Source organism: Mercenaria mercenaria, chromosome 16 (assembly GCF_021730395.1).
Source record: "Mercenaria mercenaria strain notata chromosome 16, MADL_Memer_1, whole genome shotgun sequence".
Taxonomy (NCBI): Eukaryota; Metazoa; Mollusca; class Bivalvia; order Venerida; family Veneridae; genus Mercenaria; species Mercenaria mercenaria.
In genome coordinates this window covers 48,255,405-48,280,883 of record NC_069376.1, presented here as the reverse complement: position 1 = coordinate 48,280,883, position 25,479 = coordinate 48,255,405, and the positions used below count along the sequence as shown (strand labels likewise).

The window sequence follows — 25,479 nt, the reverse complement described above, 5'->3', positions numbered from 1 at the left end:
TTTGAAAATTTGAAAATGTCTCGAGATAAATAACGGATACTGTGCCAATTCGCCGTATACGACCGCATTACTAGTGCTTTGTCTGACTCCCAAAATTGCCTTACAATATTTTAAGTGCACGCGTTCTAATTGTTTGGACTTAGAGAATCCCCAAATTAGACAGGCGTATTGAAGAATTGAACCAACGAACGAATCAAATAGTTGTAGAGATATAGATTAAGGACGAATGGATTGTGCCGTTGGGCTATTAAAGATTCAGCTGCAGACACGCCTTGGCCGGTGACTGCTATGTTAAAAAATAAAAGCACGTCAGAAAATGTGCTTTGAGTTAAATAAGTACTATTCTCTTGCCTTGTTGATATATTTACAAACTCACAATTCAGCATTTCCATCTAATAGCCTATGTTTAAAGAAAACTCATTGGAAGACCCCCGAACCCCCTCACAGTTATAGACAAAGACTTATGTCATAAGCAGAAGACCTGTAAGCTAAAGCTGTGCTTTAGAACCCCTTATCAAGCAAAAAAATCACAGTATGTGTGCAGCAGGAAATCTCTGGAGTGGACCCCGCCCATTCCCCACACCCATATTCACACGTCTCACTGTATGAATTCGCCATAAATATACATTTCACCAAAGAGAAAACTTAGTTTACCATGCGATATTCAGAATTCACTCCAGAAACTCCCCGTACTTTTAGACGTGGAAAACTCATGCTAGACAACTCACTTTCATGCTTGCCCTGTTTTCAAAACATATCTAGGGGGACAACCATCGATAGTCTCTCGCATTTGATGACCGAAAGTTAAATATGCTCTCGAAAAAAACGCGTGTTAATGTGGATATTTTTCTGCAACTCAAACTTTACTTTTTTGTGAGATGTTTAAAAAAACGGATGGTTACTCCCAAACCCTGATCACTTTCACAGTGCAAAATATATATTTTTTTAATCGGAAACCTAAGACCCGCTATGAATTCAACTTTTATGTGGCATTATTTCTATCTAAAAGGTAGAACCAGATATATCTCCCAACTTGCATCGTAACAAACCATTCTTTCCTGTCAACTCCACCGTTTGTGCGTATTATTAAAATCATCGCTAGAAACAATTTGAACGCACATTACACACTAATGTTTTTAACAAACGGAAGCTTGAACATTTTGTAAATCCGTTATACACTTGAAGTATGTATGCATTTTTCTCAACAATTTATGACAAAATTTAATTTACATTAAGGTTTTAATGTTAAAGGCACATCTGAAAATTTTCCTACGGACAGAATTTCTTTAATTTTTGTATACTGACTGAGAATTATGTTTAAAACAGAAATTTCAGTTAAAATTTACACTTTCAAAATCGAATTTAGAAATAATTTTAAAAAGAGTTCACAAAGTTCACGGACAAACGAATAAATGGGGTAAAATATAAAGTAGTCTGTATATGTTACATATTGCATTTTATCCATACACAAGGTTTCGTGAAAAAAAAACTGTTGTACTTTTTAAATTCTTGCTGAAACCACTTTTTGGTATATTTTTGACTATTTGTTGTCATAGCTACTAACATTGATTAATGTCATAATAAAAAATAAAAGGACGCACGAATTCTCCATGTTGCGTTCTATCCATGCACCAAGTTTTATGAAAAAAGCAGTTTGCTTTTTCATAGAATAATTTAACGCCAGTTGTTGTTGTTTTTGTTTTGTTTTTCGTTTTTGGACTTAGCCATTTCTGTTTCAATTTTATATGCAGGCTGGCATTTTGGGGTGAATTTAAACTTCACACACTTGTTCACTGTCAATGATCTGACATGCATCACATTCACAGTTACGCGTCCTTTGTTAAATATAGTGGTCTTATACCTTATCGTCACTTGTGGTCTAAGGGAAGCAACTGTAATCCAACTTAGTGCTTTCCCTTTAGTAGCCAGAATGGTTTTCAGAATTTGTAACTTTCGATACTACAAGGAGACCAAACAGGTGAAAAGACGATTTGCAGTCTAGTGTTTACAAACATGTTTACTGAGTAACTATGTTTATTTCCTTATAATTTAAAGTTGATTTTCTGGAATAATTAACACTGACACATAATTTGATGCATAATTTTGAATGCCAGATAATCAAAACAGTTTTCTCCTCAGATTATTTTTCAAATGGTAAACGTCCAGAGAGAAATTGCGGAATTTATTCTTTAATTTCTTACATGGACCATGATGGGGTACACGTACAGTGCTTTAGGGTGTAGCGGATTTTAGTGTATAGAGGATAGGATGATAAATTTTATGTTTAGACTTGAATTATTGTATAAATTTTCATATAATTCTTTTACTGGCACGCATGCAGTATGCAGACAGACATTCGGACAAACATTTTAAATTTTGTGGCTATTCTTACGGTCCCGTAGGAATAGCCTCACAGGCTATTTGTACGGCTCTCCCGTAAGAATAGTGAAAAGCCCGCAGCTAGTTATTCCTACGGCAGTTTTGTATTACAAGTCATTAACTAATATATTTTCAACGGAATTACAAGTCATTAACTAATATATTTTCAACGGAATTCGGAAATGACACATACAGTAATCATATGTCAAGTATAAATCTAAATTAAGGAGGTAGGTTACCTTAATATATGTATGTGCGCATGTCCAACCGGAAGCTAACCTGACGATTTACGACGATGTTTATGACAAACTAAATATGTTTGTATATACATTCTTCTGAAAACAAATCATGAAACCGTTTCCGATCTGATGCTTTATGGTTTAATAATGCAGAAATGATGAATAAATTGCTGCAGAAACGCTTCAAAACAATGTTGCCTTAAAATGACGTCATTGACGTCATGACGTAACGTGTCAGTTACCGCGCAAAATTAATAGCTTTTATTCTGAAAGTACGTAATTCTGTGCATTTTCTTTATCTGAACTACTTTTAAATAACCATTATTTGCTGAAATATTTTTATGAGTCTTTTGCTCTGAATTATAATCAAAATGTTGCTTCTTTTATGTAGTTATATTGAAATGTTATGCGGAATGTAAGAAAATGGATGATGGTAACCAATGTTATTTGGAATATAGTCGGGTGAACGGTTACTTGTTACAGCCATTTTCAAATAAAAAAAACTAGCAGTTTGATTTGTAATACCTATTTTTCGGTTTCCGTTGATAATTTGTTACTTAACACTAAAACTAATATCTAAAATTGTTCATATTTCAGTAGAAAAGTATGGTTTCTTGAATTGAATTGATGTTACCATGGAAACGAAGCCTGTGAGCTCTATATCTGAATGTAAAATTCAAAAGCGTTGACACTGGTCTATTTAAGGAACACAGCTTCGGCTTTTTATTTTCATTTTAACAAAATCCATGAGAACAATAGCAGCATGCTGAACGATTTTTCCATGAAAAATGCCAGACGAAGGGTACTGCTGTAAGTATTTTAAGCTGTGAAATTTGTTTGAATAAATGCAAATAACACGAAAATATAACTTACGCTAGAAATAATATGTTTTAAAGCTACATTAACAAGAAAGATAATTTTATTCAATATTTATATAAGAAATTACTACAAAAAAGCAAGATATAAGCTATTTTAAACATCTCTGTTGCCATGGTTACTTTAAACTTTAAGAAAAATAGGGTACCATGTAAAGTGCTTGGTATTTTGCTAATAATATTATTCAAATATTCCATGTTGGTCATTAACGGAATGGCACTGAAGCCGTCAAAAAACCCCGTTCTTATACATAGTTGTTTAAAAATGGGAGAAAATGCATTACCATACAAACACGAGCCCCGCGACATATACATTTTAAGCTTATATTAGAAAGCTAACGCGCATACTAGTAAAATTATCAATTATGCAGACTTCTACGGATATCAATGAGACTAAAATACACTGAAAAGTGTTAAATATCCGTATTTTCCTTCTTCTTTCAATATAAAATACCTTTGGAGGGTCATGTTTTTCAGACCTGGATAAAAATTTAACTTGAAGGGACAGAGATAAACGAAATTGAGATTATAGCAGTTAAAACATCATATTACACGAAATACAAAAAATTGCTGCGGTTCGCCTAATTTGAATTTACCCTGGTAACAAGGTAACCTACCTCCTTAAAGGACAATAAACATGTTTAGAGTGGTAAGAGATTTGTAATGTTGTGAAAAATTTGCATGTAATTTTCCAACTGGTTTAGGTGAAAACACTTGGTGAATATTTTAGTGTTTCAGTATTAATAACGTATGTATTTACATCTACATCTGTACAACCAACAATCGTTTCCCAATTTATCTAAAAGACAAATTTCAGTTAAATAAGTATTTTATACTTACGATAAATTCATTGTATTAAAATTGTTTGTTTATGTAAAAAATGGAAGTAATAAAATGTGTTATACTAGGGGAAATCACTTCCCTTTTTGTTTTCTCTGGATTTCCTTACCGGAAAAGTAAAGAAGTTGGATGATTCAAGTTATATCAGTCAAATGAATTCAGTATGATGTGTAACACAAAACTGCTGTGGGCTTTTCATAATAAGTATGGGAGAGCCGTAGGAATAGACACCTGCTGGCTTTTCACTATTCTTATGGGATAGCCGTAAGAATAGCCTGCAAGGCTATTCCTACAGGACCGTAAGAGTAGCCACTTCTTTAAATTTTGCTTTTTGTGTTATTTTTCATATGTCATCAAATGAAAATTGAAGCTATCCTCTACTGACTAAATCAGTGTGTATGTAAAAACGTCAATGAATGAAAAGTATTTGATAGAAATTAAAAAAGCTTAATGTTTTTGAAAAGGGAACACATTAGTATCCTGATTTATAGTAAAAAAATCTTGTGGAGTTTGTTTAGATGTGGATTTTAAGTTAGTAATGGAAAAAAATGACCAAAGCTATCCTGTACACCCTAAATCAGCACGTATGTAAACAATGGCATGGAGAGAAAAAACACATGAGTTTCTATTAAAAGCTGAAAGTTTTGAAAAATATAGCAGTTTTCTGTGTGTTATACAGAAAAAACGTTACTAAATTTCATTTCTTTGAATTGGAATACAGGGATAATTAGTTAGCTGTCTGCTATACCCTAAAACACTGTACTTTTTTGCACGAGACTGAAGGAGGTCAAACTCCACATCATTTTAAAACTTTCTCATTGTTTTGAGCCCTTTGTTTGGTAGGTCAATAAGTGTTAATGCTTGCACAGTCTATTTCCATAAAGCAAATTTCTATCAAGATTGACTTCTTGTTCAATTGTTACAACAGTGGAAATATGCTCAGGATGTTTTTAATATGAAATTTGGCTCACGATATTACCCACTGTGTAACAGTGTACGAAATTCAGATTTGAATCCAATAGCCCGTTCGGGCTACCAGATGAAAAAATTTCGGTTATTAATAAAACCCGGCCCAGCCCGGCCCAAACCACGGAAATAGCCGATTCTGATTGTACGGAAACCACCGGAAACTTACGGACGGAAGGCTAATATAATTACGAATGATATCGTGTCGATATCATTTTACATATTTAGAATTTAGTAAAAGAAAACACTGAACTTTATGATGCCCGCGAGGAACTTCTTTGATGAATGGATTAAAACTGCGTGTTCTTTCTGGTTGCAAAAACGTCTAAATATAATTTGTAAACTTGTACACAGGAAGTCATAGCGTTGTTTTGACGAGCCTTCTAATTAGTTCCCGATATTTTGTATCGTTATCATTATATACTATTTTATAATCACGTTTTGTCCAAAAAGTTGTTATATTTCGAAGAAAGGAATTCCTCTAAGGCCTCAAAGAGTTTTTGTTTCACCTGTGCATTCCCAAAGCCTAAATAATTCTTTGTGTCCGGTAACATGCCTAAAAAATAGGTAGTAAAAAGACAGGATTTTTTATACTTTTTTGTTCAATGAGACTTTACGGAAATTATTTTTATGTCAAAAAAAAATGAATACCAATAATTTCTAATATCACTGACAATTTTTAAAGAATAGAATGACCATAAAACATTTAGGGTCATGTAAAAAAAAAATAGGATAGGTCGGGATACCGGTTACGCACGAAGAATGCAGCGTTGAATATTGAAAAGTTTTACACACGGTACCCCATATTTTTAAAATATTCCTGTATAAATATATAGAAACAAATACTGAAATAGGTTTGTTCACACAGTATTCTGAGTATCTCTTGAACTTAGTCGACTGAATTGACGTACGATGAAAGTCACAAATTGAATATATTGTGGTACATTGCAGTTTGTGGCATAGCCTTTGCACTTTCGATAATCGGTTTCATATTCGGCAGGTTGCTATAATGTTTTAACATACTTTTTTTTTTTTTTTTTTTTTAAGTTTGCAAGTAATCTCTGAATAAACTGACTTACTTAAGTTATATTCAAATTAGTTCAAAACTATATAGAGTAGAATCGAGATACAAATTTTACCTTTTTCATTTTTGTACAGATGTCTCGTAAACCGGAGGTCGCGGGGTCGAATCCTGTCAGCAGATTTTGACCGTGACTCCAACAGTCCCTTCTTTCGGTGCGAGTACTGGTTAGTTTCCAGGAAGCAGTCATCGCATGTATTTCACATTAGTTGGTGAACCAAAACTCGACGCGAAAAAGAAATCTTTTAAATGGGAACAAAATTACCATTTAACTGCACTCAATATACAGAACGATTCACACTGTTTCGTGGAAAAAGACCAAGTAAAAACTTGTTAAGGTTCGTTTGGATATTTACCAATGCTCTACACTTTCAGATTATGAATTTAGATACTTAAAAATGAAACTGCAATGATTGGACATATCTTGCAAAACTTTGCAATTTATTAAGGCTGATTTGATATATTATTGTATACAGAATGCCTTTTCAGTCAGTTTGCTAGTGCTCGGCATTTTTGATACATAACAACTGAAGAATCGTTTGAGCCCGCTAATCATAATTTACAAATAAGTCTCGAAAAAGCAAAATAAAACTTTGGATGGATGTTGTTTCTTCAAATCTCACAAATTTCTTCATTAAGATTTTTTTGTAAATTTATCAGTATCACAATGTACTGCAGACGATTTACTCTAACACTGCTTACTTTACTATGGTTACGTGACCACACCGGAAGTGAACTGTACTTGAATCTATATTGAGCAGCTTTAATGCTGTCGCATTCTGAGACCTTACGTTTTGTGAGTTTTTCATTGGTAGAACCAAACCTATTGTAATTATGCAAATAAAACCGTTGCTCTTCTTTTGTATACCGAGTAATTGTACGATAGTTTGCAGATTTACGAAAGATCTGAGTGTAATTCTTTAGCTATAATTGGTTTGTTAAACTGCCCATGGGTGGCCAAATCCATAAAGCATCTCAGAAAAGTTTTAACCTTACAATTTTTTTTCAACTTTACGGTAAAGAAAGTGTAATGAGCGGGATTTTCCAAAAACAAGTTGCATCCTCCATAACTTAAATAATAGTAAAAGTTGATCTTCACCCGATATTACATTGTATTGAAAAAGAAAAATTCGTACTCCTTACGCAAATCGCGTCGAGAAATCACATTTTAGCTCAACCCTAAATATATATAGTTGTGACGTTTCTGTTTTACGGAGATTAATTTATTTTTTGGGTTTCCATTATATCCAAAAAGTAATTATGTTTCATTTGGTATAACAGGCCCGTTGAAACCTATATATTTTCAAACGGAATGACTAAGTAGTGTGTTCTTTTTTCACAAATACAATTATGATAAAAAAAAATTGAATTGTAATATGAGCGAAAAATACACAGGCATCTCCTTCTTCGTTTTCGCGGCATTGTCTTAATTTTCTCCTACCCTATTTTCACACGCAGCTATTACACACTCAATTTTTACAAACAAATGATTGTATCTAAGGGAAAAATAAGTTAATCACCACAAAAAAGTTTACAACAGCATAAATTTCATTTAATTATATTCTTATTTTGTTAGCCATTTTCGATTTCTTTCCGATCTTTATTGTTACGCGTGTATCCCTGAATACAGAACAGAACAGAACAGAACAGATAATTTATTCAGACTTGTACATGTGTACATCGTCAAATATACATTGAACATAATAAAACATGAATAAATAAAATCACAATGATCGAAGTTATACAGGATGTTCACATTTAACAGATACAGAGGATGAATTATTCTGTAATAATTGTTGATAAAGATAATCTATGTGACAATGCAGTTCTAAGATATAGACATAGATTAATTAACATATTTCTATTTTCTGTCTTTAACATCTCAATAAACTTATACATACTGGGTCTTATGTAATAACATCGTTTTATATATTTTTTCTTATATCAGTGCAACATGGACATATTAAAATAAAATGATACTCGTCCTCAACGTCATGGACATTACAGTATGTACAGTATCGTTCACCTCTAACAGTTCTATTTACACCATATCTGCCAGTTTGAACATGTAGCGAATGAGATGATACTCTAATTTTAGTAAGATATATTCTTAGATTACTTGGCAGTATATCAAGGTAACTATCGTATATAAATGAATCTGTTACATGGTTGTATAAATTCAATACAGCACTGTTCTCTTTATCATTATGCCAGTTCTGTATAAAACAGTCTATAACTCTTTTCTTAAATAAAGGTACAAAAACTTTATCGTTTACAGATTCGGGATATTCCCACACATAATTAAAACCGTAGTTACAAAGTAAACTTTTAATATTTGACAGCCAATTTTTCTTTCCAAGACTACAATCAGCAAATGCAATGTTATAAACTTCTTTTAAAATAACATTATCAGTCGCTAACAATTTAAACCAGTATTTAACGATTTTTACATATCTTGATATATACAAAGGGTAACGTGCAAGTTCCCCGTATACAGCAGTATTACATGTATTTTGTTTAACATTAAGTATCTTTTTACAAAATTTGAGATGGACTCTTTCTATTCTTTTTGACTTACTATTACCCCATATTTCAGCAGCATAGCTTAATATTGATCCAACATGTTACACACAAAAGCGGCGTAATGAAAAACATAATATAGTACTTCTTATTAAACATTTTACTGATCGTTCGCCACTTAGTATGTATCTTTTATTTTCTGAAAATGTTCCTGAAATGTTTTTGAATGAAATAAAATTATAAAATGACAATCAGGTTCATTTTTATGCTGTGGTGCTAGGAAAATTTTGATTGTGCATATCAAAGTCCCGACCAACTTAAAAGTCAGAATTAGCCGGGAAGAATTATTTCCTGTTGTGGCCTTTTAGGATTTTAAGCCCATTTTCGTCAACATTTTATTATACATTTACATTTTAAATACTAAATTCTTTCTCTAAAGTAACTTACAATTGTAGCATTGAAAAATATTATATATAGTCACGGATAGAGTTATTTTGAGGGATCACTCTCTCAGGAATACATTATTTATTTTATTATACCGAAAAAATAATGAAATGATTTATTTAACATTAAAAAAGGTATTATTTACCAAATAATGAAGACAGAATTAAGGAGGCTTTACTAGTAAGCACTTAGAAATTGTCGCGACTTTGCTGTATAAAAATCATTACTTTTTGATAGGTATCTATAGTCTTGAGGTTACATAACGCTGTATTTATGGGCATACTTCAACAAAATCAGCAGCAATAACATTCAAAAAGCGGCGATAACTACGAAACATATAATGAGAGCACTCATTTTCTTAGTAGTTAGTAGTTCAAGGGCAAATAATGCGGATCTCCCTGTCGATCTCATTTTAAAACTTTTCGACCATACAGTTTTACCAATACTGACATACGGATCGGAAATATTTGGTTTTGAAAATATTGATTTACTTGAAAGAGTTCATAATGATTTCCTTCGAAGGATAACAAATGCGCGCAAAAGTACTCCAATGTAGATCTATATGCTCTATGGCGAATTGGGTAGATATCCAATATCTATAATAGTTAAAACAAAAATGATCTCTTATTGGGCTAAACTGTTACTAGGCAAAGATACAAAATTGTCTTCTAAAATTTACAAATATATGGTATCTCAGGACCAGTTCGACTATAAATGGATAAGTAAAATCAAGGAAATTCTAAATTCTGTTGGAAGACCTGACCTATGGTTACACCAGAATACTTCTGTCATAAAAACATTTGCATAAGCAAATTAAACAAACTCTCATTGACCAATTTCAACAAGAATGGCACACCCAGATGCAACAGTCTAATAAAGGAATGATATATAATAGTTTTAAAGATAACTTAGAGTATGAAAATTATTTCCGAATTCTTCAGAAGAATGATTACCTTACTTTTTTCAAATTCCGTACATGTAATCACAGACTGCCGGTTGAAACCGGGAGGTACGATGGCATATCTTTTCTGGATCGAACATGTTCAAAATGCAATAGCGGAGCTGTAGGCACTGAGCAGCACTATTTGCTCAAATGTAACTTCTTTGAGCAACAACGAAACCATTTCTTAGCGAATATCAATGTTACTGATTCTGAACGTTGCTTTCGAAATTTACTTAACTCAAATTCACCATGTATTTTGTCAGAAACGTGCAAAATGATTAGAGCAATAATAACTCAGTTCTAATTGAATTAACTGACCTACTTTTACCTTAGTTTATAATCCGCCCACACATGTTTACTCCATTATGAATGAATAATATGCTTGAGTAAATATTATAACCGCATTGCTATCATAGTAAAACTTAGTGCTTGTTAAAACATAGTGCGATGTAGCCGCTATTATTAGAATAAATCCCACGCGTAAGTGACTCACCTTTGACCACATTACCCAAACAGAATTTAAAGCGTCCGCATGATATTCATGACGACCTTTTTTTTTGTAGATTCGTTCTTTAATAACTACATTACTTGCTAGGATTCCTTTTATTTATTATTTTTTTTACCTACAACTTAAATTAATGTTTGTAAACTATAAATACAACTTGTAGTCTCTATAATTTTTGAAATACTGATTTTTACTAGATGTATAAAATTTCTGATACATTCATGTTTTCCCCCAACAACAAAATAATATTTGCCTGTCGGAAGTTCATGTAAACATGTTATTACATACTGTCATTATGTTTAATCCCCATATTGTACAATGTATAATTACTTGGGTGTAATAAAGATCATGTTCTGTTCTGTTCTGTTCAGTTAGTTAATTTCCAATCTGATGGTGATAGTTTCAGTTTGATATTTAATGAAAAATTGTTTTTAAAATGTTGCATGTAGAACAAATCATTCAAAAGCAGAAAAGAAAAATAGGCCGGGTTCACCCTATGTATAAATAAGCGCATCGTCTTTTAATCAGTACGAAAGTACAGGGGTGTAAAATTCCACTCGCCCGCTCGCATTGGCGAGTTAAAGTCTGAGTAGGACGAGCGGACCTCGCTGTATACTCGACCGATCGGGCGAGTGGTTTTTTACGTCCTTACTTCACCAAAATTCAGAAATTACAACTCCAAAACGTCAACAAACTTTGAGATGGTTCAGTCGCTACCTGGATTGACTGAAATTCACCCGCGAATCGTAAAGATACCAAAATGTCATGCCGGTAATGTTCCATTCCACAAGCACGTGCGACCTATCGTATTAAATATCTAATTTACATCGACACGTACACAAAAACCGTGCGTAGTGCATTCATTTTTTAACATTTTCGCTTTAAGTTTTCAACACCTCTTGAGAAATAATACTATTTGAATTCTATAATGATCTTAATAAGATATCGACCGAAATGTAGGCAACATTCTATAAAAACGGTCGAATTTTCATATAATCATTTGTAAAAATTCAAACAGCGCGATCTTAGTTACTTATTTCTTTCTAAAAGTAAATAAATGATGAATACTCTGGGCATAAAATGCAGACTTTTGACCAGAAAGAACAAAAACAGAATAAAAAAATCTTAAATAATGAAAAAGCGGCAGCAATTACAATACATGGAGTAAAACGATTTTTGGCAAACCGATTTCTGTTAGTGCGGCAGAATAGGTCACGTGACCTCGTGAACGTAAATAGAAATGCGATTTTAAAATAAAGCAATGTGATGTCATGCGGTTTTTAATAAGTTTTAAAATGAATCTTTGTACATGTATTTTTGACCAACAATTTAAAAGGTTTTTTTGTCAAACAATAATGTTAATTCCTTGAGGGCAAATAGGTCACAGAGGTAGGATATCCACTATAGTAACTGTCGTTTGAGACATTTACCTTTTAATACGGGATATAGCACATTCGCTTTTGATAACAAATTAAAGAAGAAACTTTTTATTGATTTCTATTTCTCAGCAATTTTAAGAACTGATGCCGTACGATCAGACAGTGATGTGCCACATGGCGCGAAAACATGACGTAATACCATGACAATCTCGAGCAAAAATACCGCTTTGATCTCCACTTCAGATGTCAAGATACTGACACACTTCTTTTAGCTCTTTGAGGGGTGTAAATTGATCATGAAAACAAGGTCAATTACTTAGTTTATCAACTGAATAATTACCGATAATCTTTAACGTTTTTTTCCCTCTCTTTCAACACGGGTGGATGGACGATGATTATTGTGTCCAAAATTTTTAGACACTTTTCAAAATAAATATTTTTCGGGAAATAATACTGTTGTACATAATACTCCTATCATAAAAGTGACAGTATTAAAAGTGCCAATTATTAGGGCGAGTGGCTGTTCACTAAGGGCGAGTAGATATTACTGGCTACTAGTCCTGCAGGGCGAGTGGTGTGAAAAAAATTTTTACACCCCTGAAGTATCGATCTCTCATAGGGAGACATGAAAATGTAATATCACATGCGCAGAAAAACAAAATAGCGTTGTTGCGCATGTGATATGAAATTATTGTTTTTATCATTAAATCTATATTTATAGTCATTTTCATTGTTCTAGATGTAGTCACATGTTCAACGATAAAAAATCGTATTTTCTCGAAGGCGGAGCCAAACACACATATTGACCTCCAGCTGTGACGTCCACACGTTATTACGTTAAAACAATGCCACGTCGTATACAATTCACCACAAAAGATGACCTAAGGCTGCAGACATTTGTATCTAATGTTTATACTTATGAGTAGGCTGGATTTGATAATAAAACAATTGTCGTTTTTATGTGTGGCCGATATGTGGATTTATCAACCTTTTAAAGCGATATCAAGTCGATAAATTCGCCCGAGGTTGATATCAGGCCGATAAATCCACATATGAGCCAAGCCATGAGAAAACCAACATTGTCTATTGCGGTTAGTTTTTAGTTTATACAAATTTGTTTTAGCTCGATTGTGATGAAAGCTTCAAGCTTATTGTAACCACTCTCGAGTCCGCTTCCTGGAAAAACCAGTACTGGTGTCATATGAGAAGTCTTGGTCGTGACCCCAGTGGGGCTCGAACCCACGACCTCTGGATTGAGCGGCCAACACCTTATCCACTAGACCACCGCTCCCTATTGCGATCAGAGAAACCGTTAGCAAACAGCATGGATCCTGACCAGACTGGGCGGATGTTGGTTTTCTCATGGCGCGGCTCATATCGACCTCAACAAAAGGCAATTATTGTATAATATCTCATGCGCAGAAATTGAAAATAACGATTTTGCGCACGAGATATAAAAACGCTTATGATATATATTATTCAAGTTAAACTAATGGGAAAAGTGCATTGGACATTGTGTGGGGTATAATAATTTAACATCTGAATTGCACACATTTGTAATCCATGCTTTAAAATGTTCATTTTAAAAACAAAAAAGTTAACATTGTGTGAATAGTTGTATAAGCATATAGCAAAAGCATAGTTCGTAGTCCGACCTGACCGTTTTTTTTAATTACGTGTTAAAAAGATATGCTAGTATTATTTCAAATATAAAAGAAAGAGAAATAAAAAAAATAGATAATCTAAAAACAAAAATAACGTTAGCAGTAAATTGTTAAAACATGAAAGTTCATTGCTATCACTAACCCCCCCCCCCACCCCCCATTTATCCATATTAGATATTTACCGTTTTTATTGTTTTGTTTTAAACAGACTGAGCGGACATGTTTCGGGGGAGGGGGTGGGGGGGGGGTTGGGTTCGAAACTTTGCAACAGATCTTTCATATTTTATACTCCAGTTCATTCATTTCTACAACTTACTGTAACTCCGGGTATCATCTCCATACAAAATCACCCGGTTTTGTTTAAAGCTAAATCATATGATTTATCATTTGAGCAACATTTTATGATATTTTTTTTTCAGTTTTCTTGTATTTCAGGAACAAAGACCTATTACATAGAATTATACCTCTTCTGGAAATGTTTACTTTGATATTTTTTATAAAATTTTGTAATTGCCTCCCTTTAGTATGAAAAAAAATGTAAAAAGTGGACTATATTTTTAGATTTTGATATAATTTATTAGTTTATTTAGTTTTATATTCAAATTTGAATACTTCAACAACCTGAAACAAATGGCAAGTATGAAAACAGCGCATAGCTTCGTAGTTCATCTATTTTCGATCTGTCTTGGTTGCGCAACCGAGAGAGGCAAAAGGAGTATAATAATAATTTCATAAACTTACATTTCTAGTTAATTTTCGCAAAATGTGTACTTATCAATGCAAATCTTTGACAACCTTAATATAAGAGTGTTTATATTCATATGTTCCCTAAGACAAGATATTTTCATTAAATTAATACTTAATATGCTAAAACGCATTCTTGGTCGGGCAACCAAATTTTATAAATACTTCCAGTGCACGGTATAGACCCCTTCGCCTTACTAACTAGTGTCACATCGTTAGGTGTGAAATAACGACGCACATTTAACTAGTCTGTCCAGTTCTGTTGAAAGTATCCTGCAAACTGCTATCTCGTGTCTGTCCGGTACACAAAATGACACATCGACTGCCGAACATATTACATCTTTGACTTGTTATTTTAGGTCTTTGCTTATGTCAAGTGCAATACTTCATCAAACATACGTATCATCAATATTAAATACTTTGCTTCTACTTTTGTAATAATGAAATAAAATACACATAATTGCCTTGATTAAGATGACGGTATCACCATTCGTAATTATATTAGCCTTCGGTCCGTAAGTTTCCGGTGGTTTCCGTACAATCGGAATCGGCTATTTCCGTGGTTTCGGCCGGGCCGGGCCGGGCCGGGTTTTATTAATAACCAAAAATTTCCAAGCCCGACACCAATTTCACTAGCCCGAACTTTAACACCTTAAAATACATAATTTTTGCACCATATAACATTTTGTTTTACAGACATCTCTATTCATGTTTGAAGTAATAAAAAAGACATACAGTACATGTTTGCCATGTTTTTGAAAAATTTTAACTCTAAATACTCCAGTCCAGATCAGCATCGTCAGAGTCCAAAAACATCGGACATGACACTCCTTGCCAAAACGAAATCTAAACTGTTATGCCCGATTTTTTAGGATCCGCACTCGCCAATTACTGCAACTCGGACTGTTGACAATTTGTAAGATGTAATACCGAGTGCTGAATACACATTTACACACACGCTGATAACATAATTTAAGCTCCGCCTACTGCAGGTAGTTGTGAGATTTTCGCGAGAAGTGTGAAAGCTAATCAAATTACCCGTTACGCTAGAGGTGATTGTATTCAGCCAATTAGCGCTGCGGTTATGTCTTTGACCTGTGTTTGATTCTCAACACGTGAGAGTGCAAAAACCAATAACATTCCATAAGCGTTTCTCAGTCTGGAAAATCACGATGCAGTACTCGTTTAATTAGCATGTTTTTTTAAACAAATGAGGAAAATTCGGTAGCCCAGTCGGGCTTGTACCTGTGGAAAATCGGTAGTCCGAGCTGAAATTTGGTAGCCACGGACTGTCGGACTACCGTGAATTTCGAACACTGGTGTAATTTCCTTTTGAAATAAGCAATTTTTGATGCAAAATACTAAAACAAGTATTTACTCAATTTTTCAGTGGTTTCATGACAAATATTTTCCAAGACATTTTAAAATGTAAATGACAAAAGTTTCTGATGGAAGAACATGTTACATGAGCATGAATGAGAAAGCTCGAATCAACGAGAAACAGTATGCTATGAATATATCTAAAGCATGCGAAAAGTAATAGTGAAAAACACCATTTTTACACATCCCCTTGAATTTAATTAATTTTTAACTTTGACAGCTGTAACAGGTACCTTATATATACCAAGTACAGGTCTGCAAGTTCCAGTGATTATATCATTCATGACCTGAAGGTAAAATAAACAGAGTAGAAGTTTAGGGTTTGAAAACAGGTACGTTGACGATATGATCCCAGACCTGCATACTAATTACCCCGACTCCTATATATCATAGCAAACCATTATATGAAAGAAGGTGAAAGTGTAAAACAATTATAATTTATATAATTACTAAATGTTGAGATAATATGTCTGTCTGGTGTCAAAATGAAGTGACCACACCACAGTCTACACGTATATCCAGTAAAAAGTGTAATTGTCATTTAGCCTGCTGCCATTGTGCTAGCTTTACTCATTTGGCTCATTTGGATAACTTATTTTATGATCTGATATTTTTTAGTTGGCAGCCTGGAAAACCTGGGATGGGATGGGATGGGCTGAAGGTCATGGGATCGTGGGCCCAAGGTCAGAGAAATATATAGTGAGAAACATGAATTAAAAGTTCAACTGGGCAATTAAGAGGTCAGCTAAGCATAACAGGGACACAGCCTGTAATTACAATTCCCAGATGTGAGACTCACACTGTATTGGCTGCCAAGAAGGGAAACAAACAAAAAAAATACCAACACTTAGTCTTCTAACTTGTTAGAATGTACTTCTACGGGTCCAATATAAGTGATGAAAAACTTATGGACTGTATTTTTTATCATAAGTAAAGCGAAAAAGCAATTATTTTGAACAAAATATAATCATTTATTGTCCACTTGGTGTTAATGTAAACATCTTTTTTTTATAAGTAAAGCAAAAAGAAAAAAGCAATTATTTTGAACAAAATATAATCATTTATTGTCCACTTGGTGTTAATGTAAACATCTTTTTTTTTGTGATAAGTAGAACTAAAAAGTAATTATTTGGAACAAAATATGGTCATTTATTGTCCACTTTGTGTTAATGTAAACATCAAAATCTATTACCAATAAATTGAAAATTGCCATATGTTTGAGAATCCCCCTTTTCATATGTTATAATATGTCTAATATATTAAATTCATTTCTGTCATCTTTTTATTCTGAAATTTGTCAATAATTGTTTTCTTTTTATTTTCAGTAACTTTTTTTTCAGAATTGATTTATTATAAGTTCAATTTCATATTTTCTCTCAGAATTAATTTTCATCAAACAAATTAATGTTGTAGGTTCATTCTCTGACTTGGGTTAGAGGTCAACTGCTGAATTCATCATTTTTCTCCCTGTGACATATATACATGTAATTCTACCCTTTATCTTCATAATTCTTCATTATACCAAAATATCTTCCGCTATATAAGTCTACTTTTATTTCATAAAGGTATCACTTATAAATACACATGCAAGAAGTATATATTTTTTAATTTTCATAATATTACTTTAAAATTATTACTGTTCTACGTGATTTTTATTTTTCATAATATTACGTTAAAATTAATACTGTTTTATTAAGTGTACTACTGACTGGAATAAGAGAATTAACAATAATAATGATAACAATAATAAGAAAATGTAGTTACTGTTATTAACCTAGAGAATAAGACATTACCCCATTTTGTTACTCTCGACCAGATCTTATTGACAGTACGGCATGAATTCCCAGGAGTATCATTTATTTTATAGAGAACTGTTCACCTTAAGAAACCTTCGAGAATCTGAGAAAATTTTAGGGGCAAATAAGTTCAGCCCATGTCCTTGAGCCCATCCCATCCCATCCCATGAGCCCATCCCATGAGCCCATCCCAGGTTTTCCAGGATCCCTTTTTAGTTGTCTTCCCTCTAAGCCTTACCTGTATCTGCATTTTACTGTTAGGAAAACAAAGACATTAAAAAATCAAAAAAAGTCTTAATATACTATTCAGACTTACTTGCTGTCATAAATTAGACATTAATATTCATGTAGAAACTTCAAATGGGTTGAATATAACTCATAATTTGAAATATAAGAGACTTAAATCTTCGAAAATATGATGTGACAGGTGCAGTTATATATCTGCCCTGATGTGACAGGTGTGAGGAGACATCTACCCTGACACTGATTTCTGCCCGCTTAGCTCAGTAGGGAGATTATTGGTCTATGGAGGGCGGGGTCGTGATTTTGATCCCCGGGGCAGGGTGTATGTTTTCCTTAATGATTTGATAAAAGACTTTAAGTCTGAAATCAATCATCCTCCACCTCTGATAATTCATGTGGGGAAGTTGGCAGTTACTTGGGGAGAACAGGTTTGTACTGATACAGAATTCAGGAACACTAGTTAGGTTAACTGCCAGCTAGGACTGAAATACTGTTGAAAAACGGTATTAAACCCGAAACAAACAAAACAAAAAACACCAGTTTCAGTATACAGCAGACTGCCGATAACACTGAATTGCAAAAACAAAACACAAAATATGCATTCATAAAATGTCAGAAAGGTAAGTTTATGCTTTAATGTCAACAAAAAATCATTATCAGAGAATTAATCATTCACAAATACTTTGTACATATACCAGAAAATGTTCCCAACAGATTTCATTGGGGATTTCCTAACAGAAATATGCAGAATAAGTTTGGACGTGATGGGACAGTGACAGTCAAAAGCTATCACGCTGTCCTGAAACATCCTGTTATTTGGACTACCGTCATGTGATTCTGCTTTTGCAACCAGTGTAGACCAAGATCAGCCTGCACAACACTGTTCGCTAATCAGTCACTAAATTTTCAATGAACACCCCTTCAAATAATAAATGGTACTGCTCAAATTGAATAATAGACCAATCCATTTGGGTAAAGGGTAAATTTAAAACCACTTCAGATATGTCATTAAACAGAGATTCTATTGTTGTTCAATTTCTTGTTTTCTTGTTGTTTTAGATTATTCAGCTGCAGGGTTTCTTGTCGTTGCAGATAGTTTAATTTGAGAGTACTGCAGTAGATTTCTATGGGATCAGCAGTGTCATGTACCAGCAAGTCCAAAGTTACTGAATCAGCATTCGAAAAGCACAGTAAACCTAAGAATATGGAAGACAATACAGAAATAAACTCACATCCACCTCAGCCTCCACCATTGAATAACACTGATTCTCATCCTCCCCAAGCACCAGGTGCTATAGTGTCCCTGGAAAATGAAAGTGAAAAATCAAAAACTGAACAGGACTCTAGAGGAATTGAAAACGAAAAGAAAATAGATGATGATGATAAAGATGCGGGAACAGAGAAAAATCAAGGAAATGCAAAGACTCAAAGTGAAGAAAAGGTTGCTGAATTGGAACTAATGACTGATGAAGAGATTGCAGAATTTAAACAGAAGACATTTGATCATCTGAGAAGTACAGCAAATGAAGTAGTCGCACTTGAAACTCGACAAGCAGAAGGTGGAGAATATGTTGTAAAGATTAGAAATTCTACGATACGATTTCTTCAGAGTTATTTCGCCCTAAAAAGAACAGTGTTAGAAGAAATAAGCAAATTCAGAGAAGAGATTGCAAAAATTATGATTGAAACTAAGTTTTTTAATTTGAGTTGTGAAATCATTATGAAAACATACAAGAATGGATGGCAGTTAGAAGATGGAAAACAGAATGATAAGAAATATATTCCTCTTTCAAATAGCATGGTAACTCTGCTGAATTTTAGTGACGGCTCGGATGAGTTAGCTGTTGCCATGGCAAATGAGCCTGGGTTTGTAGAGTTGATAAAGCAGATCCTAGACGACACGCAGCAGAGGCATTTAGGAAAAGTTGAACCACCACTAAAAGTAAGTTTACTTACAATATTATTGCAGAACCAGAGATCACTCTCATTTGTGTTTTCTGGGGTGGAAATTTCTCATTACAGGTACTAGGAAATATGGTAAATTTCTCTCAGAAATTCGATAATTACGTATTCATGAGGAAACTAATTACAGACAATGACAGAGAGACTACCGGTATTTTTGGGGGAAATCTCATGTCAGTGTCTGTAATTTGAAGTAGACTATAGAAGGATTCAGGAGCCTTGCACATTGTGACAGCCTTTTTTCTGAAAACAATTTTGCTCCTCTGATTTGGAGATTATTGCATCAGTGCTTAGTGATCACAGTTTTAGACTTTACCTGTTGTATCAGACTGCCTATCATATGTGTTTTGGTAAAAAACATTGGGAAGATTTTAAAAAGCAAAGCAGGAAATAATTTTTTAAGTTCAGCAAAGGCTTGCTGACTGGTGAAACTAAAGTGCATGTTCAAATAAATTGTCAGAAGTCTTCTTAGGTGTTTTAACTAAGCTATGAAATACTAGTGGATGATTTCTTGTGGACTGTATCATTTATTCTTTTTTCTTAAGTCACTAATTCCAGTCATTTAATTCCTACACAAGTGCTGAATGGCCACTAAAAATTTAAGCAATACCAAATTGGAAATATGTTTAGCTGCCTTACCATTTTTCTAAACTGACCTGGCAGGCAGGAAAAAGCATGTTGATTAAAATCCACATTTGTTGAGTACTACCTGTTGTTTTGCAATATACATATTTTCTTAAATCCTACTGCTTTTTTTAGCTCGACTATTCGAAGAATAGGGGAGCTATCCTACTCGCCCCGGCGTCGGCGTGAGCGTCACACAAATGTAAAAGTTTGCGTACCACCCCAAATATTTTCAAAGTCCATTGAGATATTGCTTTCATATTTTGCATACTTGTTAACCATCATGACCCCAGTCTGTAAAAAGGAGGAGGCAACTCTATCAATCATTTTTACTGAATTATGGCCCCTTTTCGACTTAGAATAAATGTTAAAGTTTGCGTACCACCCCAAATATTTTCAAAGTCCATTGAGACATTGCTTTCATATTTTGCATACTTGTTTACCATCATGACCCCAGTCTGTAAAAAGGAGGAGGCAACTCTATCAAGCATTTTTACTGAATTATGGCCCCTTTTCGACTTAGAATAAATGTTAAAGTTTGCGTACCAACCCAAATATTTTCAAAGTCCATTGAGACATTGCTTTCATATTTTGCATACTTGTTTACCATCATGACCCCAGTCTGTAAAAAGGAGAAGGCAACTCTATCAAGCATTTTGACTGACTTATGGCCCCTTTTCGACTTAGAATATGCTTATTGTAATGTTAAAGTTTAACTCATTGCTTATATTATACTATCAAGCACTGAGAATAGTCAAGCTTGCTGTCCACTGACAGCTCTTGTTTATCCCCCACCTTGTTCATTAGTCCATGCAAATTCTAAATTCTTATAATTCAAAAAGTATTTTAGCTAGAATCACTAAATCTCACAGAATCATTAATTAGCACATAACCTTTGCTCACATTCAGTATTACTCCCCTTGACCCTGTAAAAAGAGACTTTTCCTCTTGATTTGGTTAAAAAAATCTGTATAGAAGTAACCTGTTGATGGATCTTCATGGAATTTAATACAAATATAGATCACTATAGGGCAGTGGTGCTTGCTTATCTTTCATCAGCATCTCTTCAGTAACTGCAGAGTTATTGCCCTTTAATTGTTTTTGTTTTTATAAATAAATTCCCACAAAACAAAGTAACCCATGGATGTTTCTTCACAAAATTTAATACAAACTAATAGAGATCACCATTGGGCAGTGGTGCAAAAGCAACTTTTGTCAGCCTGTGTCCGGACCTCTTCACTAACTTCTTAGTTATTTGCCTTTAATTATTATATCTTTCAAAATATTGTCTCCTTATTCACAATATAACCTATTTGGTGAGGGATATAAATTCACTGAATCTGCTCGAACACTTTCAATTTTATTGTGTGACTGATGCAGTAAAAAGAAAGAGATTTACTGTAGATTTTCCAACTGTGAGTTAGAAAGAAAATTTTCGTCATATCTTAATTTTGCTGCATAAAATGTTTTACTGAATTTTTCAGCAAAATGAAGAAAGATTAATGAAGCATTCGCTTAGTCTGATTCACAACATGTCAATGAGAGAGTCAAATATTGCCCGATTACGCAGTTTGGACATGATCAGTTCATTACAGCCTTTTCTCAGTTCGTCAAATGATATGTTTGCTTTGAACGCACTGGCAAGTCTAGCAGGTGAGTGACTGAAAGATTTTCTGTAATAAGTACAAGGATATTGTCATGCCTGTAACATGATTTCAGGTGTTACCAATTTGAAAAAGGGTTAAACAAAAAATTTTGTCATATATTAGTTACATTTAAGATCAGACCATTTAAAAGAATGCTTAATATCATAAATGGCACAAACCCTGCTTTGGTCGTCATTTGAGGAAGCCATCCAGCTGACTTGTGGAAGATTGATGGTTCTACTCTGGGTCCAGTCGGTGCCTGAAACAATGCCCGGACGGGCACCTTTGATCTTCCTGCACCATTTCAAGTTGGGGAGTGATCATATGACCAGGATTGTGTTGGTGTGACTTAACCCTTTCCCTACTAAATTTCTATAATGGACTTGTCCATTTTCCAATTTGGACAATACCATTAACTGTCAAAAGGGGTGTTTAGCAAAAAGGTACAGATTGAATGGCGAACAGTGCAGATTATGATCAGACTGCATGGATGTGAAGGCTGATCATGATTTACACTCGTCCCAAAGCCAGGACCAGTCATGTCCAGCATGATAAGGGTTAAAAGACTGAAGGCTTATTTATCAAGGATATTTTTATACATGTTCATTACATTTCAGGTATTATCAATGAGGAAGAGTGTGAAATTATAAACGGTCATAAGAATACTGTGATGATACTGTTAGATTGTCTTCGGAAAGGTTTGAAAGACAAGATGCGAAGGTGTAAGGGATGGTCTGCTAAGGAATGCGGATACAGTAAGTATCAAGTACTATACAATGGATACAAATTGTCACTTCAACGCAAGAAGTGGATAACTGCATTGACTTAACGAAGGACGTATTCACTTCTTGCGCTAAGGTTTAATTTAAAATTTGATTTGATTTAGTATGTGTTATTGTTTTGTATGCCAGCTGTTTGATAAAGGGTGAGAAATAATGAAGATACAAATATATATGTATCATAACCACATAATCACAAGACACCTGTATTTGTCTTAACCAGAAAAACACTCTAAACATAATAGGACCACAATACTTCTGCGAAAACAAGTGCACACAGGATGACCCACGTCGGAGCGTAACATAGAACAGATTCTTATCTGACTAGTGACAGTATTTAAAATTACCGAGCTTTCTTGACATATTTTAAGTTTAAATGTGTTCATTTCGTTTAGAAAAGTAATTTAGAAGTATTTTTCTTTGCACTCATATTTAGGCACTACATTACCACTGTGATAATATAATAATCAAGATTGCTCACATATTTTCAAGAATAACCTTGAAAAAAGTTCAAAAGAAATGGTATATATAATATTGTTAAAGGTTTTAATAGGCAAAAAACCACTGTTAAATGCAAAGTTGATTTATGTGTACAATTCTAACGAGTTATTATTTTTGACTGCATAGGTCTTGTTATGGATTGTTCATTCTACCATTGTCAACTTTGTGAAATGACATAATTTCTTTACACAACATGAGTTCACTGTTTTATGCTTGATTTTCAACAATCTGTACACTTTAAAATTTGTTTAATTCCTAATAACTTTAGGGGTGTAGTTTGAAAAAATCCACACGTATATGTTATTGTATTATATGACAGCTGTTAGAATGTTGGCAAGAAATGATGCAAACATGAAGACACTAGTAGATCTTGGAGCCCTGGAACTACTTGTCGAGTTGGGAAGAACTGGGGATAATGCTGAGCAGTATGGTAAATGTTTTACATGTTTGTTTGTATGTAAGCTTATTTATAGTCACCACTGGTAACCCAAATTGGCGACTCCTCTAGAAGACTATTAGTAATGGTAGTTGGAGGATACTGCAAGATACAGAAGATGCTCCAATTCCAGAAGCTTCCCTGGTTCTTTAGCATGCCAGATACACAGGACTCTTATCCCAGTGTTTGTAATTTTTAGTTGCACTGTCAGGGGTGTAACTGTTAAGTTATGTAATCTATTTCAGTTACTTTTTCAAGCATTTTATAACCTGTATTAGTTATAAAATATAGTTAATTTGGGTAAGTTATTAAAATAAAATCTTTTTTCTGTTCTCACAAAGTGACCTTTAAAGTGAAATTAGTAGCAAACTGTGGTTAATCAAGTTCTCTTTTAGTCTGAGCATGACCTGATAAGCATTATGGGATATTAAGAGTTTTATAGCTTTAAAACTTTTGTGTAAAACTTTATCAGCCTTGCGTAAAATTTTTTACTGCATAGCTTGAAAGATAAAAGGTCAAGGATTCAGGAAATAATTGCAATTTGTCTCATTCAAAATGAGGAATTGGCACAGGAGGGCTTTGTAATATTTTATGATAACTGAAACAAGTTATTAAAGTTTTAGCAAAAAATCAAATGGGTTATAAACTGCAATAACTTGAAACAGTTACACCCCTGACTGTTGGAGAAGTGGGGGCTCTAACTCACAACTGCCAGTTTCGTAGTTATGTCTCCCCCCCCACCCCCTCTGGGGGAGACGTATTGTTTTTTCCCTGTCTGTCCGTCACACTTCATTTCCGAGCAATAACTGGAGAACCATTTGACCTAGAACCTTCAAACTTCATAGGATGGCAGGGCTTATGGAGGAGACGACCCCTATTGTTTTTGGGGTCACTCCATCAAAGGTCAAGGTCACAGGGGCTTGAACATGGAAAACCATTTCCGATCAATAACTTGAGAACGACTTGACTCAGAATGTTGAAACTTCATAGGCTGATTGTTCATGCAGAGTAGATGACCGCTATTGATTTTGGGGTCATTCCGTTGAAGGTCAAGGTCACAGGGGCCTGAACATGGAAAACCATTTCCGATCAATAACTTGAGAACGACCTGACCCAGAATGTTGAAATTTCATAGGATGATTGGTCTTGCAGAGTAGATGACCCCTATTGATTTTGGGGTCACTCTGTTGAAGGTCAAGGTCACAGGGGCCTGAACATGGAAAACCATTTCCGATCAATAACTTGAGAACGACTTGACCCAGAATGTTGAAATTTCATAGGATGATTGGTCATGCAGAGTAGATGACCCCTATTGATTTTGGGGTCACTCTGTTAAAGGTCAAGGTCACAGGGGCCTGAACATGGAAAACCATTTCCGATCAATAACTTGAGAACCACTTGATTCAGAATGTTAAAACTTCATAGGATGATTGGATATGCATAATAGATGACCCCTATTGATTTTGGGGTCACTCTATTAAAGGTCAAGGTCACAGGGGCCTGAACATGGAAAAACATTTCCAGTCAGTAACT

The 25,479-nt window shown here is 34.1% G+C and overlaps 1 protein-coding gene across 5 annotated transcripts in view; it reads left to right on the top strand.

Annotated features, from left to right (window-relative positions):
* The first annotated feature begins 1,951 nt into the window (after positions 1-1,951).
* The window catches only part of LOC123539905 (uncharacterized), a 46,131-nt gene continuing 22,603 nt past the window's right edge, over positions 1,952-25,479 (top strand). For 2 of the 5 annotated variants that reach the window (XR_008367866.1, XM_053526984.1), the window contains exons 1-5: positions 15,736-15,900; positions 19,091-19,940; positions 22,069-22,237; positions 22,848-22,985; positions 23,830-23,940. Coding sequence is in view for 4 of the 5 variants with exons in the window: in XM_053526984.1 (XP_053382959.1) it covers positions 19,125-19,940; positions 22,069-22,237; positions 22,848-22,985; positions 23,830-23,940 (1,234 nt within the window). In the remaining variant the exon portion in view is untranslated. The other 3 variants (XM_053526985.1, XM_053526986.1, XM_053526987.1) reach the window with 3 other exon arrangements.